This window comes from Squalius cephalus (genome assembly GCF_949319135.1).
Source record: "Squalius cephalus genome assembly, chromosome: 15".
In the NCBI taxonomy this organism is placed as follows: domain Eukaryota; kingdom Metazoa; phylum Chordata; class Actinopteri; order Cypriniformes; family Leuciscidae; genus Squalius; species Squalius cephalus.
In genome coordinates, this window is record NC_137136.1 from 6,935,474 (window position 1) to 6,952,526 (window position 17,053).

General features: G+C 39.4%; 1 protein-coding gene across 5 annotated transcripts in view; it reads left to right on the top strand.

The window, feature by feature from the left end:
- zfpm2a (zinc finger protein, FOG family member 2a) overlaps window positions 1-17,053 on the top strand; it is a 212,887-nt gene that overhangs the window by 127,707 nt on the left and 68,127 nt on the right. For all 5 annotated transcript variants that reach the window (XM_079893740.1, XM_079893741.1, XM_079893743.1 and 2 more), the window contains one exon: window positions 5,656-5,774. In XM_079893740.1, the coding sequence (XP_079749866.1) occupies window positions 5,656-5,774 (119 nt within the window). The remainder of the gene's footprint in view (window positions 1-5,655; window positions 5,775-17,053) is intronic.

Sequence of the window (17,053 nt, forward strand, 5' to 3'; positions counted from 1 at the left end):
GAGCCCCAATGACTTCCATAGTATGGAAAAATAAATACTATGGTATTCCAATAGTACATCAAATATTTATAATGTATATGTAAATATACTATCAAATTTATCACGTATCACAAGCCTTTAAAAAAAATGACAGTTGACTAGTGACTGTAAGGGTACAAAAGACAGTTTGGGTTGTGCAACATGACAAATATGCCCACAAAATTAAAGAAATTACACTGTATAATTAGCAAAAACCTTTTTTTAAGCATCTTCTCACAAATGTATTTGTTTGGTTGGTCTGTGTTTGTGTTTGTTGAAGAAGTAACTTTTTCCTCTCAAAAAGTTGTTTCTTTCTCTTGCTGTGCTGTGACATTGTAGCTTTGTCTTAGTAGGTTCCAAAAAACGTATGTTCTTGTTTAGTTTTTGTCTGTATTTTAAAGGTGGGAGACGTGATTCCCCCACCCCAATCCCCCATCTTCCCTCCGTCACAGGGGGAAACAAACAGTTGCCGCGTGCAGCATCTTTTTGGGGCTATCAGAGAAAGATCTGTGCACACAAAAGGGACATTCATGGTTCTGCCAGGGATCTGTGGTGAGGGGGAGCGGACCCCGGAGAAGAGCGACAGATGATCTTATCTAGGGAGGAGTGGAGGGACAGGGGGATGGAGTTCTCTTCACTCATATCAACAGCTCCTCCGTGCCAAGATGGTGGCATTTCAGGCCTGGTTGATGAGAGAGCTTTTGGGTGTTACGACCTGTGAGCTCTGCCTGAGGACGCTTCATTACCACTACTAAACTGATCTTGCAACTTCTGTTTCAGTGATACTCACCTAATGGGTTGTGACCCAAAAACGAGCCACAGTTTTTTCTGATAATGACCGCAGTCAACAGGGAAAAACAATGCTAAACCCTTCTCAAAAACAGCTGGTTTAATGGTCTTAGCTGGTTTAAACAGGTCTAGCTGGTCTCTCACCCTGGCTAAACTCGATGTTCTGCAGGTTTAGTTGGTTGACCACCTGGAATCCAATCCTGAACTTCTGACAAGTGTTCTTAAAACCAAACAACAGACAACCTAGCTAAACTGGGACAACAGGTAAGACCAGCAAACCAGCCATTGTTTTCAATAATATGGTCACTGTGATTGTGCATGACATGTTCCTGGATCAACATCTTTTGTTGATCTTTGAACAGCATTCCTGTCCAAAAACATAGTCCTAACCCTTTCTCTGCCCCTAATCCTAACCAATACCTTATCCCTAAAATCAGAGGGAAATGATAAGTGAATAAGAATGGCGTAGAAGCCCTAACCCTTGTTTTAAGCCTAAACTGGAGATTAACTGTAATCTTATCCCTCGTATTTGATTGATTTATTGATTGGACTGTTTTTCTACCCTGGAAATCCAGAGTTCTCGCGAGAGCACAAATTAAATTTGCTCAGCGAGTTACTCTGGCGTCGAGTAATGATGCTCATTAAATATGCCCTTGTATCCGAGCTGCACCAATCACATCGGGTTATCTGATATAGGCGGGCCAGAGGCGAGCTAAACAGATGACGACAGCGCTGTGATGTCGACGTCATTAGTAAACATTGCAAGATGGCTATGGATGAACACCAGTTGTTTGAAATGGCTTTGGCCACTACAATGAACAAGTTAGACTTGGCTTTTTATCTAAAAGAGGAACAGAAGACAGCGCTTGAATCGTTCCTTTGCAAGAAGGAAGTTTTTGCTGTATTGCCGACCGGATACGGCAAGAGTCTAATCCACCAGTTTAGCTCCGCTGGTAGCTAAGCGTATTGGGCTTATTGTTGTGATTGGTCGTAGTGTTATCCAATTGCGTGCAGTGAGATTTTCACATGCATGCTTGGTGCCGCCCCTCGAGCTGGGCGATTTTCATTAGTCGATGCCAAACCCTTAATCTTTCAGATTTGGGTCTGGATTTGCAGGCTACTGTTTTTCCAGGATCAACAAGAATGTTGATCCAGGAAAATTATTTACTTTGGTGATATCACGCTCACTAATCTGGTATAGTTAAAGGTATAGTTCACCCAAAAACTAAAATTCTGTTTTCTTCTGTTGAACACAAAAGAAGATATTTTGAAGAATGCTGATATGGTAACCAGTTGTCAGTAGCCATTGACTTCCATTGTATGGAAAAAAGTAATAGGACAGTCAATGGCTATTGTCAACTGTAGAAGAAAGAAATGTATACAGTACAGCTTGAGAGTGAGTAAATGATGACATGATTTTCATTTTGGGGTGAACTATCCTTTTAAGATAGCAAAGCAAACAACCAGAAAAAAAAAACTAAATATTCCCCATGAAATTAACAATGAGTTTGTTAGTATTGATTTTGTAACAATTTTGGTACTAATTTTGCATTGGCTCTTTGTCTAAAATAAAACTAAAATAATAAAATCTGAAGTATGACAACTTATGAAATATAAACTATATTCCGTGAGCAGATTTATAAAAAAATTAATTAGCCTTACAATGAGCCACCGTCCCTCATTGTGTACGTCAAGCTCTAAACTCAAAATTTGGTGACACATCTCAGACACATTTGTTATTGATAAAACACTGATTGTTTATCATTGTATATTTGACTCGTGGAAAATCTAGATAAAAAGTACATGCATGTCAGTACCAGCGACCAGCAAAGCTGAAAAAATTTGTACAAAAAAATTAATCGCCATTCGTGCCAGATCCAAGTGGATAATCTGCAACTGTACATCTTGATCTCATAATCTATGGCGAGTCAACATCTAAACGCTTGTAGCAAACATGGCGATGGTGGCAGGCTGGCTCATTACGCACCCAGAGCCGTATGTCGTCGTCTTGCCTCTCGGGCTGGTGTCGTATCAGTAACAGCTGGGACGAGCCAGCTGGGACGTGAGGTTTCGAGACGTGGCTTGGAACGTTCCGCGGACGACTGACACATTGGTTCTTACCAGAGTTAGGTCTTCAGATATCCTTGTGCAGCACGCCTTTCTCATTCACCCCAGCATGGGATGCGCAGAAGACTTCAGCGAAAGTGACAATGCGGGCTAAAGAGAAACTTGTGCGATCATGGCGAAAGGCCACAAGGTCTTATCAGAGTAGGAACAGAGCACATCAAGCGGTGGTGAGCTAGCATAGATTTAGCCTGTCTGTGATGTGGACCAGCTGCGCTCCAACGCTTAATTATTTCCCTTTAATGAGGTTCCCCACCTTCCAACAGGCTGGCAGGAACACAACAGGCTTCAGAGAGACCCCCCACCTCCTAAATTCTCCCACTATCTCTGCTGAGCTCCATAACATGGAATAAAGGCATTAGCACTGGAGCGGGGGTTGCAGGAAATAAGAAAAGCAATTCTTTGAACATACTGTATATAAGTATGGTTTCACAAGCAGTGTTTCCAACCCTATCTCATGGCAATTCGTATTCGAATTTTACGAGGTGGCTAATTTGTACGAATTCATATGACCTCACTCGTACGAATTCGTACGATTTTTGCTGAATCGTACATATTTTAGGAGTTGCCCAATTCGTATGAATTCGTACGAATGACCTACCCCTGACCCCGCCCCTAAACCGACCCATCACTGGGGTTTAGACAGATCGTACGAATTAGCCACCTTTTACGAATTCGTACGAATTGGTCATGAGATAGCGTTGGTGTTTCATACTATTTCAGTTCTCCAGTAATTCCATGTTATTTGGATATTTACCATAGTATTGAATGATTGCCATATTCATTCACCATGGGCTTTGCTATCCAAAAATCCTATTTTCTAGAGGAAAATGCACTAAACGTCTGGGAATGTTTTCTGTGTACTGTGATGTTTATTCAGTCGCAGGGGAATTTCCATACAAGCAGACTAGCGTGTTAGTATGTCACAAATACGCAGATCATATCTGCAGTGCAGAAACACAGCTGAATAGGTCATTTTAAAGTTCAATCAGCGCTTCAGCCAACAAAGAACACGCTGAAGATCATCTACCCAACAGGCTTTTATTTAGCACAGGTCACCAAACATGCTACACTACAGAAACACCTTTATGTTGTGTGCGAGCGATGCAGACACTGTCTGTCTGCTGTCAAAATCACATATGATGCCTCTGTTCCTAGATATGTGTCTTCTGAGAGTTTCAGAAGATATCTCAGCAACATCTCGAACTGTGAGACCCCAATTTCTCAAGAGACAAAAGTCTGCAATCCAAAAGTCAGAGATCTCAATATGATTTCTCATCAAATTTTCCCAAGACCAAATAATCTGCACAATCTTAAAAATATCGGTTCCAAAAGGGGGGAACCTTTCATTGAACAGTTTTTAAAAGATCCATTATTTATTAGTGTGAAGAACATTTTAATAATCTAAAGAAGCTTTTTTCCCCACTTTTATACATTGAAAAGGTTTCATTGATGTCAAAGGTTCTTCATGGAACCACCAATGCCAATAAAGATTAAGATATTAGGATAAAGATATTTTTAAGAATGTGGGCTATTTTTGTCTATTTTTATTTGAATTTTATGAGAAAGTTGCAAACAATTCACGCAAATATTTTCAGTACAGATTCTCAGTCCCTGGCTCACTGTAAAGAGCTGTTGCTATGAGTGCTGTAACACAGCTTGCAGGAAGCTCGCAGGAAGATAAAGCAGATAGCACTCGAGCTCCGAGGGATAAATCTCCCTCCGTCGCAGGTTGGCCCCAAAAAGCTCTCAACATCGCCATGAAAACCAGCCGGAAGTCTGCTCTTGAGATCCTCGTGACAAGAGCCCCCTAGCCCTCAAGAGACGAGAGTCATGACCAGGCAGTCTATTATAATAACTGTTTGATTAATCACTGTCCTAAAAAAGCACACAAAATCTAACTGATTAGATAGCAGCGCTCGGGGAACTCGCAGGGCTAGCTGTGCTATCCCGTGACACGGTTAATTAACTCCGAGCTCAGCGCGGCACTAACAAGAGGCCTCGGCCCCCTTCCTGGAAAAACAGAAATAGAGCCCACGCTGCCAGTCTGTAAGCCTGTAACATCTCAGCGAGGTTTTATCAGAGAGCGAAAGACGCTCTTTCAAGAGGAGTTAGCATCCCAGCGGTTTGATACGCTCCATCTGATCGCCATCAGCTCTGAGAACAGGTGCTGGAGTCTGTATCAAATACTACAGTCACTCACTGGAGGAAGCAGGAAAACACTCTATGATGCTCAGATAATGGTTTTTAGAAAACAGAAACTTCTAGCAATGAAAATGTGATCGCAATACGCAATCAATTCTGTATTAATACAGCAGGTTAAATATCAACAGTATTACTTTTAAGGTTATGAGCTACACTACATAAAAGAATTGTTAATGTGATTACAATAAATGTAGTTAGATTGTTGTACATTTTATTGAAGAAAATGTGAGTAGTGCAAAATTTGCATCATCCATCCATCCATCCATCTAAAAAAAAAAAAAAATGTTGTATGTCAGAATTTTTGTCCTAATCAGCAACGACTAAAGACATTTTGTCAGTCACTTGGTTTCTATTTCTGTCATGTTCCCTCACTGAAATCTAATTGAATTATTTTTTTAATGCATTTCTTATTGGTTAGTCTCATAGCAAATAATAAAGGCATAAAAAATAAATATATTTATGATCACCTTGAAGTATTTATTGTGTGACACTGATTGACTGGCCTGTTCTGTCACATAGGAGAACTGGACCTGTTCAACAAAGATGGAGAACGCCGGATTCACAGCCGACAGCAGCTTCCTGTAGGAACCACGTGGGGGCCTTTCGAGGGCAAAATTGACCTAAACACAGATGCTCAGGTACGTTATCTCGAGTTAAACATTGACGAGGGTTAAAGGTGAAGGATGCACCAAATTAAAATAAATGAAGTGGTTTGTTCAAACAGAAAGATCTGTTTATTGGTTGAACCAGCAACATTGGTTTGCGAAAGTTTCCTGCTTTAAAAAAATTAAATGTCTGCTAGCACAGAAAACACACACTTCACCTTTAACAGAGTCTCAGTATTTGTAAATCAGTCCATGAAGCTGTTCGTTATTAAGGGTGAGGCTTATTTTCCCTGAAGTCCATCATTTGCATATTGACATACGGGAAAGATTACTGAACATAAACAGATGTTAATTGTGTTGCATATAGATTATAACCCAGTGCTACTTGAACATTCTAGCATCAAACTGACCTCAGAATTACCTCCTATGTGCTTTTAACCATTTAATCTGTTTATTTTATTACTAAAATCCTGGTTAATATAATACCTTCTAGATTTGTTGTTCTCAGTTTGGATCTGATTCTTCCAGTTAGGCCCAAGTTGTAGCTACGTTCCTTCATCCGTTAAAGAAAGAACGGAAAAGAAGAAAGTGTTGACCTAACTACACAGGCGGAAAGAGGAATCCTTCAGGATTTAACATTCCATTTTGAATGTGGATTAATTAAGCAATAGTTATTAAAAATTGTAACGAATCTAATATTTATCCTGTTAAAACGTAAGGAAAAGTCTGTGAGGAGTTCGGACTTTGAGGCTCCATTCTAGGGGATTACTCTAACACATAACTCATAACTTTATTAAATCTTTTTTTTTTTTTTTTCATCATGCTTTTGAGCTGTACCACCCCTAGAAAGTGCACACATTCTGTTTTCAAAATTTCTTCTTTCCTGTTTCTCTGTAAAACACAAGTAAATACTGTAAAAGGGGGTAAACAATGTTAATTTTGTGTGCATCATCCCTTTAAAATTTTAGAGAAAAACATTGTCAGCTCAGCTGTGATTTAAGGAAACCAAACATTGTGTGACGTTCTGCAGGGTTAAAACATGTAATGTCAGAGAACAGCATGAAAACTCTTGAAGTTGAAATGAAGTGTGATGTCTTTAGAAAGAAAGCTCCATCTTCATGGATTTTGACCCTTAGAGGTGCACTCTGTTGAATTTCCAATTCACTGTGATAAGCACCTGTGTTACCCTTTTCAGTGCCTGATCTGGGAAAGACAGAACTTGCTGATTTATGATATATTATGTGGACTGAACCCAAAGTGCTTTCATTCTGCCTGCTGGTTTATGGACCTGCATGCAACTGGCTAAATTGAAAAGTGATGTCTCAAATGTCAAATGTTAGTATACTGAATGTATTCAGCATGCTGAGTCGGGTCAACATTGGTTCAGATCATCTGAAGGGACAGTCACACCAGCTTTTAATGTGCCGCTCATGTCATTTACTATGATTGAATGTTCAGAAAAACTCTGAATCCTTTAAGGACGGTTGGTCAAAAGTAGGGCTGTGTGTATGCTGGTATATATCGTGGTGATGATATAAAGTTTGTATCGATAGAAATGTTGCTACCTATATATTGTGGTATGTAAATATTTTCATGCAGTACAGGACTTCTAAAGTTATTTACATGTTTAAGCGATAAAGAAACATACATGAATGATAAAATAAAGTTGCGAAACTAAAAAGTAATCAGACACAAAAGGCTTAGAAAAAGAACTCAATGTGGTAAAGAAAACCACTTCCCCGATCCAGAATTCAGTTCTCTTTTGCTGGTTTTTGCGCTTGAACTGTCAAAATGCCCATCTGGACGAGTATTCATGTAAACACAGTCGGTTATGTCTTAAAAGGTTAGTCCACCCAAAAATGAAGAATGATGTAACAAGTTTCAGTTCTCAATGACTTGCATCGTATTTTTGTCTATACAATGGAAGTCAACTGGAACCAAAACTGTTTTGTTCCCAACATTCTTCAGAATATCTTCTTTTGTGTTTCTCAGAAGAAAGAAAGTCATACAGGTTTGGAACAACACAAGAGTGAATAAATGATGGCAGAATTGTCATGTTTGTGTGAACTAGCCCTTTAAGTGGACATAAACGGTTAATAACTGGATGTTGGATCCGTGCATTAGGTTTTAAAGTAACAGCAACCTAACATACATACATACAGTCAAACTAAACTAAACAAACTAAAACATTTTCAGACACCTTCAACATTTTCCACATTATCACAGTTTATTCGCTATAGTTTAGAAATGGTAATAAAATATGACAAGAACTCAGAGTTATCAAATCAGTTGATATTTCACTGGTCTTGGCAATCCTTCTGTTAGTACACAATTAGATAATACCAATTTAGGTCAACCTATTACCAAGCAATGCTTAATTTAGTTCAGTCTGTGGTGTAAAAATGGCGCATTAGCAATTAAAGAAAGTGTCTGAAAACTTTTTGGCCCCAAATTTTTATCAATTTTACTGGTAGTCCACTGTATGAAGAATTTTTGGGTATAATATGTCACAGTTTACTTTATTTTGCTATCCTGACTTAGATAAATGAGCTACAGTTCTACAAGAAAGACTCGGCAAGCAAATACTAATTGTTTGCGTCAGCGTCTGCGAACTCAAACGTGTAAGTACTGATCTTTTATATCAATATAGATAGACGTGAAGGTAATAAGTGACATAGTAATTGAGTCTTCCTGGCAGAACTTATGCTAAAGCTTTCATTGTCCTGCACCCTTTAGGAAAAAAAGATCAAAATTTAAATCTGGTGTCTGAATCATTTTTGGTTTGACTGGATATATTATCGTGAAATAAGATTTTGGTTATATTGCCCAAATTCTCAGATCTAACTTTCATTAGCATGAAGAAAATCCCCAAAACTTTAGTGTTTTACATGTGTATGAATGAAAGTGAATAGAAAACCAAATCTTGTGTGTCCGCCCCTTGTATATGGTGAAGTAGGACATGAGTTTGGGGGCGTCCAGCATCTAGAACTGAATAACGTAGCCCTCCTGGTGTGAAGCGGGTAAGTGAGTGCAGTCAGAAGATCTTGGCATCTGTGGGGCAGAGATAGGGTCACATGATGAGGGCTTATCGGTGCGAAGGGCACATCTGATGTACAGAGAAGTCAGTGGAGACCAGAGGGCTTTTGGGAGTTTACGATGCCACGCTCTGCAGTCTCTACACATCAAACTCACTCTGGATTCCATCCATCTTCGTTCCATTCAAACGATTCACTCAAATGATTCACGACTCAGCGAGTCGCCTCTCACTATAATCGCATTTATTGATTTAACACTCTGGAGCGGATCTCCAAAAGCTATCTGAACAGTGAATCATACCTAGTGTAAAAGCGGACACTATTTTTCTATCATATTTCCTACGCCAGGTCAGAAAATAATTAGGTATTGAAATGATTGAAGATGTGAATAAAATTGCAAGACAGGCTGCTTTAACAGAGTTGTTGAAATGTGACCGAAATGACTTGCAAATTGATTTAAGGTATATTGTGGTGTCAGTGTCCGATGGATGTTTGAACGGCTGTGTCTACAGAGCGCTTTCTCTCTGCGTCTGAGTGATAGTCGCCTGAGCTCTCTCCTCTCCTGCCGATCAATCAGGCCATTAGAGCTCAATTACCCAGCAGCCCCTGTGCAGGTGAGCGACGAGCCCGTCCACCCCACCAAATTAACACAAATTAATAATGACACTCAGACATAAATGTCTGCCATCTGGGGGCCGGGCGGCCGGTCGGTCTGGGTCGAAGCTATTGAGTAGCAGGTGTCTTCATCACGGTAATTACCGGGCCTGGACTCAACCCGTACTGCGGCCTATAGCTCTGTGCCTCTCGCTGCCCGGTGTCCATTTTAAGTGTTAATAATTGATTTGGAAACAGCCTAATAATGAACTACAGATTTACAGGCCCCTTTTCAAGATGGCTGTTAGTTAAGTATGGCTTTTAGTTCAGTGTCCATCTAATGAATGATCTTTTCGCTAATTAAAAAGCTTTGTTAAGAAGCAGTGATAACCAGGCAGGATACGTATCCTCTACTTTTTTCTGTCAATTTTAATTAACTGACAGTCTTGTCAATGGATGACTTTTTCTGCTTTAATGTTTGAGTGTGTTTTGAGTGGGTTGTGCATAATTTACATTTGAAGAAACTGTTCCCTTTAAATTAATGAATATGAGTTGAGTTGGCCACACCCCACAGGAAGTCGAATTAGATTTTGTAATGACAGGAAGTAGAATCTACTAAATTGCAATTCAAAGAAATTCAACATGGGAAATTATGTGTTCTTTCAATAGTTATCATTTATTAAATATAGTCTATGTATATGTAATACTGATTAGATATTATACAGATATTATTTGAATTTCAGCTCATTTTTATTCTACAAATTGCAGTTCTGTATCCTGTTTATTACCTCAATTTAAATGAAATTTGAAAGACATTATCAATTAAATTCCGATTCTAGCATAACCCTGGTAAATGTTGTATGAAGTGTTTGTTTGATTTGCATTTCATTTGTCATCATAAACTGTATTTTATCATTGTATTACATCACTCGAGCATTTACTGTATGTTTAGGGACGCAGAACCTGATTTCACCAAGTGTAACGTGTAACATTCCAATCAACCAATCAGATTTGAGGGACGAGTTTACAGTTTATGTCAAGTTTAGGCTTACAACCAGGGTTAGGTGCTTCTACATCAGTGTTATTCACCTGTCATTTCCCTCTGATTTTAGGGATAACTTATAAGTAGGGTTAGGTTTAGGGGTAGGGACACGGTTAAGATTGAATTTTTGGACAGAAATATTGTTCTAGGGTCAACGCGTCAAACTCGGCAAAATCAGGATGTGCGGTAGGAAAGAATACTCTCAAATAAGAAAGCTCTCTCTTTATTCAGTTGTTTCTCCCAGAAATGAGACTCAATGGAGTGCAAATGGAGACTTTTGCTTAAGTCTCCTGCTCCTCAGATGTTTCTCCTCAGAAGAGTTCTCAAACTGTGCTCAGATTCACCAAGATATCTGCAGTCTCTGCAATCTCATTTCTCATCCAACTACTCAAAAAGTAACATCCGAAATTAAGAGAACCCTGGAGTCTTCTGAGCTATGAAAGAGCATCTTCTGAGCTTGTGTTTGTATTGGTCGAGTGTCCACGGCTGCAGAAATGTCAAGCTATTGTCTTCATTTGCAGCCGTCAGAGGGTGACCAGTGTCTGTTGGGCTCCTGGATTGTTTTTATGCTGTAATTCAGCGTGCACCAGTGTATCGAATGAGCGGGAGGAATAATTCCAGCCATCAATCGGCTTTATCTCCTCCTCTTTGCTGTCCTCTTCCTCCTCCTATAGGTTTATTGTTCATCCCAAACTTGAACAAGTGGCAGTGGATTTTTTTCATGCCGAAATTATATTTTTCTTCTTGTCATTACTTCATTAATCAAGAGCCGGGCCTTTGGAAAAATGTTTTGTTTTGGTGGCTGCAATCTATTTTGTGGGAGTGTGTGCGTGTGTTTGAAAGGGAGAGAAAGCGAATGTGTGTGTGTGTGTGCGTGTGTGTGTGTGTTGTTAATCTGTGCCTGTGGCAGGTTTCCCCTCCGAAACGCAGCGCTAAGCAGCAGTATCGCATGCCTATTGTTGTAGCCTCTGTCATAGCAAGGAGCGCCTGATGCAGGCCTGCACTGCTCTGATAAGAAAAGAGGATTCAACATGGCTGGAAAGACGAATCAGTGGGACTTGAGAGTGGAGCGCGCACATACGCACACAGACAAACATCATCCGCGTGTTGGCACATGCATAACCAATTATTTACACTTACATCTAATTATATATGCAAGTGGGGTTTATTTGCTCATAAGCAAGAGAACTTGTGCAAGTGTATATTTGGCACGTCGTGCTCATATAGATCTTATTTACATCTGAGGCTATATTTATCAGAGAGAAAATCTCCCCCGTTTGTAATGTCGCCCGCTCCTGAGCGTTAACGGGATTTTAATTCCTTGTTGGACACAAAAATGATTTTGGCAAGCCGAATGTGGCTTTATCTAATGAAATAATAGGCCCAAAGTTTAGGCGGGGAACCAATTTGTGATTGCACGCATCAATTACTTTGCTAGGCTTTAACCAGTCAAAAATGGCTCAGCTTTTAGCGTCTGGCTGAGGTTGAGGGAGAAGAGCGACAGGGCAAGTAAAATCAACACACAACTACATTATATGAAGAGCTTCTGAGTCTCTGTGAAACTCTGTTTGCTATATATATAGACTGCTTAGAAATATATTAATGATCCAGGACAAACTAGACACTGTAGTTTAAGAATTAAGTTTGGGGTCAGTAATCATTTTTTTCTAGATCCACCCCTGTAAGAAATTCCAACAGCACACTTAAAACTGTGTATACGACCCATCTTGCTTCTGTAATTGACACATTTTTGAATGAAACTAGAGACAAATATAGTGCAGGACATTTTATTCATCAGGAATTGATTGGATTGTGAAAATTGGTCTCTATATGACAGATGGTTAGATGACAGGGGTTGAAATATTACATTTAAAAAAAGTTTACAAATACAAAGTTTGTTCTCTTTGGAATAAGTACAGTAAGACCAGATTTGTGTATTAAGAAAGTACATAGTGCCAATTTTGTCTCTTTTTATAGAGTCGTTCATCATCAGTCATAATTATTTGAATGGATCCTGTTAATGAATATAAATCTTCCTAACTAAACATCAGGGGTTATTATACCCTGGAGTAAAGACACAGGAGGTCCAGCATTCATGTCTTTGATTCAGCAGCTTTACCAATTACGTGCTCTGCTGCAGAGTTTCAAGGTACTAGAATCCAAGTACATTCTCATATTCAAATCACTGTGTTCATAATGCCACATGAATGAAATGAGTAAAAGCTGCAGTCCAAGGTGATGCGCTCTCTGTGTCATCTTCTGTGCATTTTTAAATGACCGATGGTCCGATTGAAAACCCTATGAATGAATGGATCATTGCATGTGTTTTTCTTGGGCAAAAGAAATAGGAAATGCATAAAGAATGATTTGTTTTTGTGTGAAAGCATGCCTAAATGCAGTTGATTAGATATGAATCTGCCCCAGGGGCTTTCATTGAGCTTCTGCTTTTGTACTTTTCAGTGATGATAACCTAAAAAGCGTGGAATAAATTCACTCAGGGTGGTTCTTTGAATAATATTTACTTCACTAATTATTGTTCGCCAGGTATTTTATCTAAATGTGACTGAAGCTCCTGTGCTAGATGGTGAAGTTACGTTATTTTCTGTAAAATCGGGATGCACATCTGATTTTTTTATGATATAAATCACTTTAATCACTTAATCACACTGCAGAAAGCTCCACAAGTTGTCATTTATAAAGTTTGACACATCTCCCCTCACTTAAATATTCATTTATCAGATATTGTGACTAATTTTATAGTGCTTTCAGCTTTGATGATGGTGTAATTAAATGTAGACAGGTTGATTCCTTTATAATATGAAATATACTTTTAGCATACCAGATGAAATATTTTTGTTGTGAATATCTGAATGTGTTATGCATAATATGAACGTTTTTACTTTTATTTATGATCTGTTAGTAGAAGAATATTGATAAAATGCAACTAAGATATAATTTACTCATCATAATATTGAATTTCAAAATTCTTAAAGAATTTAAAAGTTCCAAAGAATTCAAATTATAGTCATTCATAAAGGTCTATACATCCCTCACAGCTTAAATGGTCATTTATGAGATATTTTGACTAATTTGATAATGCTTGGTTTAATCCAATGTACGAAATGTCCTGGAGATCTGGAGAGAATTCAGACGGTCGTCGTTATGATCTTGAATTGTAAAATTATGCAAAAGCTCCACATAAGTCAAATGATAGTCATTCATAAAGTTCTACATTCCTCACCATTTATTACATATTTTGGCTAATTTGATAATGCTTTCAGCATTGATAATACTTCTGTATTACATAATATTTTTGGCCTAAAACCATATGATTTAGATGAAATATACATTTTTAGCATACCTGACGAAAAAATGTTGCAGTGTATAACTGAATTCTTTACATATTATTCCACAAATTTCATTACAAAATATATATATATATATATGTGTGTGTGTGTGTGTGTGTGTGTGTGTGTGTGTGTGTGTGTGTGTGTTTGTGTGTGTGTGTGTGTGTGTGTGTGTGTGTTTGTGTGTCTGTCTGTCTGTCTGTCTGTCTGTCTGTCTCAGTATATAATTCAAACTTATTCAGTATTTTATGAATATATAAAATATTTGTATATATATATATATATATATATATATATATATGTGTGTGTGTGTGTGTGTGTGTGTGTGTGTGTGTGTGTGTGTGTGTGTGTGTGTGTGTGTCTATCTGTCTGTCTGTCCCTGTATATAATTCAAACTGAACGACTAGAACGACTGATCTCTCCCTTTTAATGAATCAATTGTAATACACTGATGCTGCCTGAAGGATACAGGGGACCTGAGGTCACGACCTCATGGTGGGGGAGTGTTTGGGATTTATTCTTCCTCTCTCTCTCTCTGAGGGATCCTCTCAGCCCGTTTCCAGCTCTATGACAGGAAACGGTGTGTGTGTGTGTGTGTGTGAGAGTGTGTGTTCTCTCCTCACAGCGCCAGCGGCTGCCGGGGCCACAGATGACTAGAGCTGAGATAATACATGCTCGACTTGATCTACAAGTGAACCTGACATTTCCCCCTTCTCCTCTTCATCACTGCATGTCCCAAACAGGCAAACAGATATGGAGGGAAAGCGATAAGCGGCCACCGCTTTGTGACTGAAGTGATGGCTACATAGTTTAGCACAATCAGGGCGAAGACACCGTTAAACGCCGTGTCACAATTCATGGTGTCAAGTTTGTGAATGATACATCCACATAGACGTCATTTGACAAGGGCTCTTTGCTTTCAGTCGGTGTGCAACAAACTGGATACCTTATTTTATTTGAGCGTAAGCACCTTGGGCTGCTTTTTGAAGATTATTTGAAGAAATAAAAAAAAAAAAGCCACAAGAGGCTGTGAATTCTGTGATTTTATCAGGAGGAAGCAACACCACGATGCTTGTAAAAATGGTCTAGCATTAGTCTAACATTAATTATCATTTATTTTTATCTGTGATTTATATTTATTCAGTTATTTTATTTATTTTAATTTGTAATTATATTCATTATATAAGCCTAAATTCAATCTGTTCATCATATAAAGTGATTGTGTCTCTTCAGAAAATTTGGACTAAACCACTCAATTCATATGGATTATTTTTTATGAACTTTTTGAAGCGTCAAAGTGGTAGTTGCGTAGTTGTCAATGGAGGGACAGAAAGCTCTCAGATTTCATCCAAAAGCTTTTAATTTCTGTTACGCAGATGAACGAAAGTCTTAGGCGTTTGGAACGTCATGAAGGCGAGTAATAAATGACAGAATTTTCATTTTTGGGTGAACTAACCCTTTAAGAATCCTGTTGGTGACACCATGACAGTCATTTCAGTAAAATAGATTGTGGTGTAGTGGTTAAGGCTAAAGGCTTATGACTCAAAAGTTACTGGTTTGACCCCCCCCTCCCCCCCCCCCCCCCCCCCATTAACAGCGAGCCTAGATTTTAATAGTTTCAAATGCAATTTCTAGAGTTAACATGTGAATTGACGTCAGTGGTTTAGCTTTTGGAAGTTTTTTTTTTTTTTTTTTTGTCTGTAAAGAAGTTAAAACTAACGCCCGCCTAAAGCTCCCTGAAGTTTGATATTTTGCATAACCTCATTCAAATCTGAATTAGCAAGAAACAACATAAGTTTGTCCACAATGTTGTCTCCCTCGGTTTGCGCCACGTCTTGCCAAAGGTGTTGGAATACGCCACGGCAGAATCCACGGCGAACACTGAGGGGGAAAATCTAGCACAAGGGAGAAGAGTTTGAGCGATGCCAGCTGCTTTGCCATCTGTCACTGTCAAGACTCCACTTGTGGGACACTGAAACAACTTCCTTGAAAAGTTGCCGAGATAATCCACAATAGTTTTCACTTGCAATCTCGAATCCCCTGTTGGAATTCAACATTCCACCGTGTGAAGCGGAGATGGTTAATTGGTGGCGAAATCCAGGAGATGTTGGCCGTCCTTTCTCATACATGCACATATTTTGAAGTGCGCGACAAGCCAGTCTTGGCAATCGATTCTGAAATTGCCTTTCAAGTGAATAAACGTGTGATATATTGTCTAGTTAGGAGCTTTGAGCCAAATTAGGCTCTCTTTTAGCAAATGAGTTGTTATATCAGCAGTTCACCAGTACAGCTTCTGTTTTTGAGTTCTGATACGTTAAACTTAATACCCGGTTCTGCTCGATTCTCTCGCCCTAACTTACTCTTACTTCCTCACAGGCCACAGCCGAGTTCCCCGTCTCCTCTCGTCTTTTGTCACACAAACGCTCATCAAACCAGTCCAGATGGAGGAGCAGCACTAAATGAAAGTATTCAGTGTGAAAATCGCAGATTTTTTGCAGCGGTCATCTGGTGCGCTATCACAGAAGCCTTTTGTGAGATAGAAACGCTTGGTAGAGGCTGTAGAAGTCTGGACAGCGTCTGGCCGTCTGTCCCGGTGGTCTAGCACATTAGGCGAGGGTGTACGAGCCTGTCAAAACGGGAAAATTAGACCACGGGGGTCGTCAGTAAACTAATTGGGTAACAAAGAGCATACGCAGCCCCGCAAAACCCTCGCTTTAACGGTCGGCGAGCCGAGATAAGAGAGTTCACGCCTAATGCGTTCGGAGGAGTTGAGTTCACTCTTATTTATTTACCTATGACTCAATATCGAGAATAGGTTTTTACGAAGACCCCATCTCAAATCATGTAGCGCTTTAATGCTGCCCTGGAAGATTATGCAAATGGATGCTGCCTCATGATGAGCATTTTCTTCACCCACATTCACTCTGGTTGTTTCTAGTTTTCAGAGGTTGTATCACATCTGATCGGGTGGCTTTCATTCTCTGCACAGAATGCATCTAACGATGAGAGGAATCTGGGCAATGCAGTGACGTTTCTGTGCGATTAGTTGCCTGGCAGATGCCACCTGCCTCCCCGGGCCTCCAGGCATGCAGATATCTGTACAGGTGTACGGGACGTACAGAGAACCCCTTGTTATTGGCCCAATAGCGAGCTTTTGCTGTAGGAGTCGTAAGCAAGTTGCATGCAAAGATCAAAGAAGCCAGCAATTGGATTCAAAGTGGAAATTCAAATTGAAATAGGGGGGATCTATGGGGAAGGCACACCATTTCACGAGCCGAATTTGAGCACAAGAGC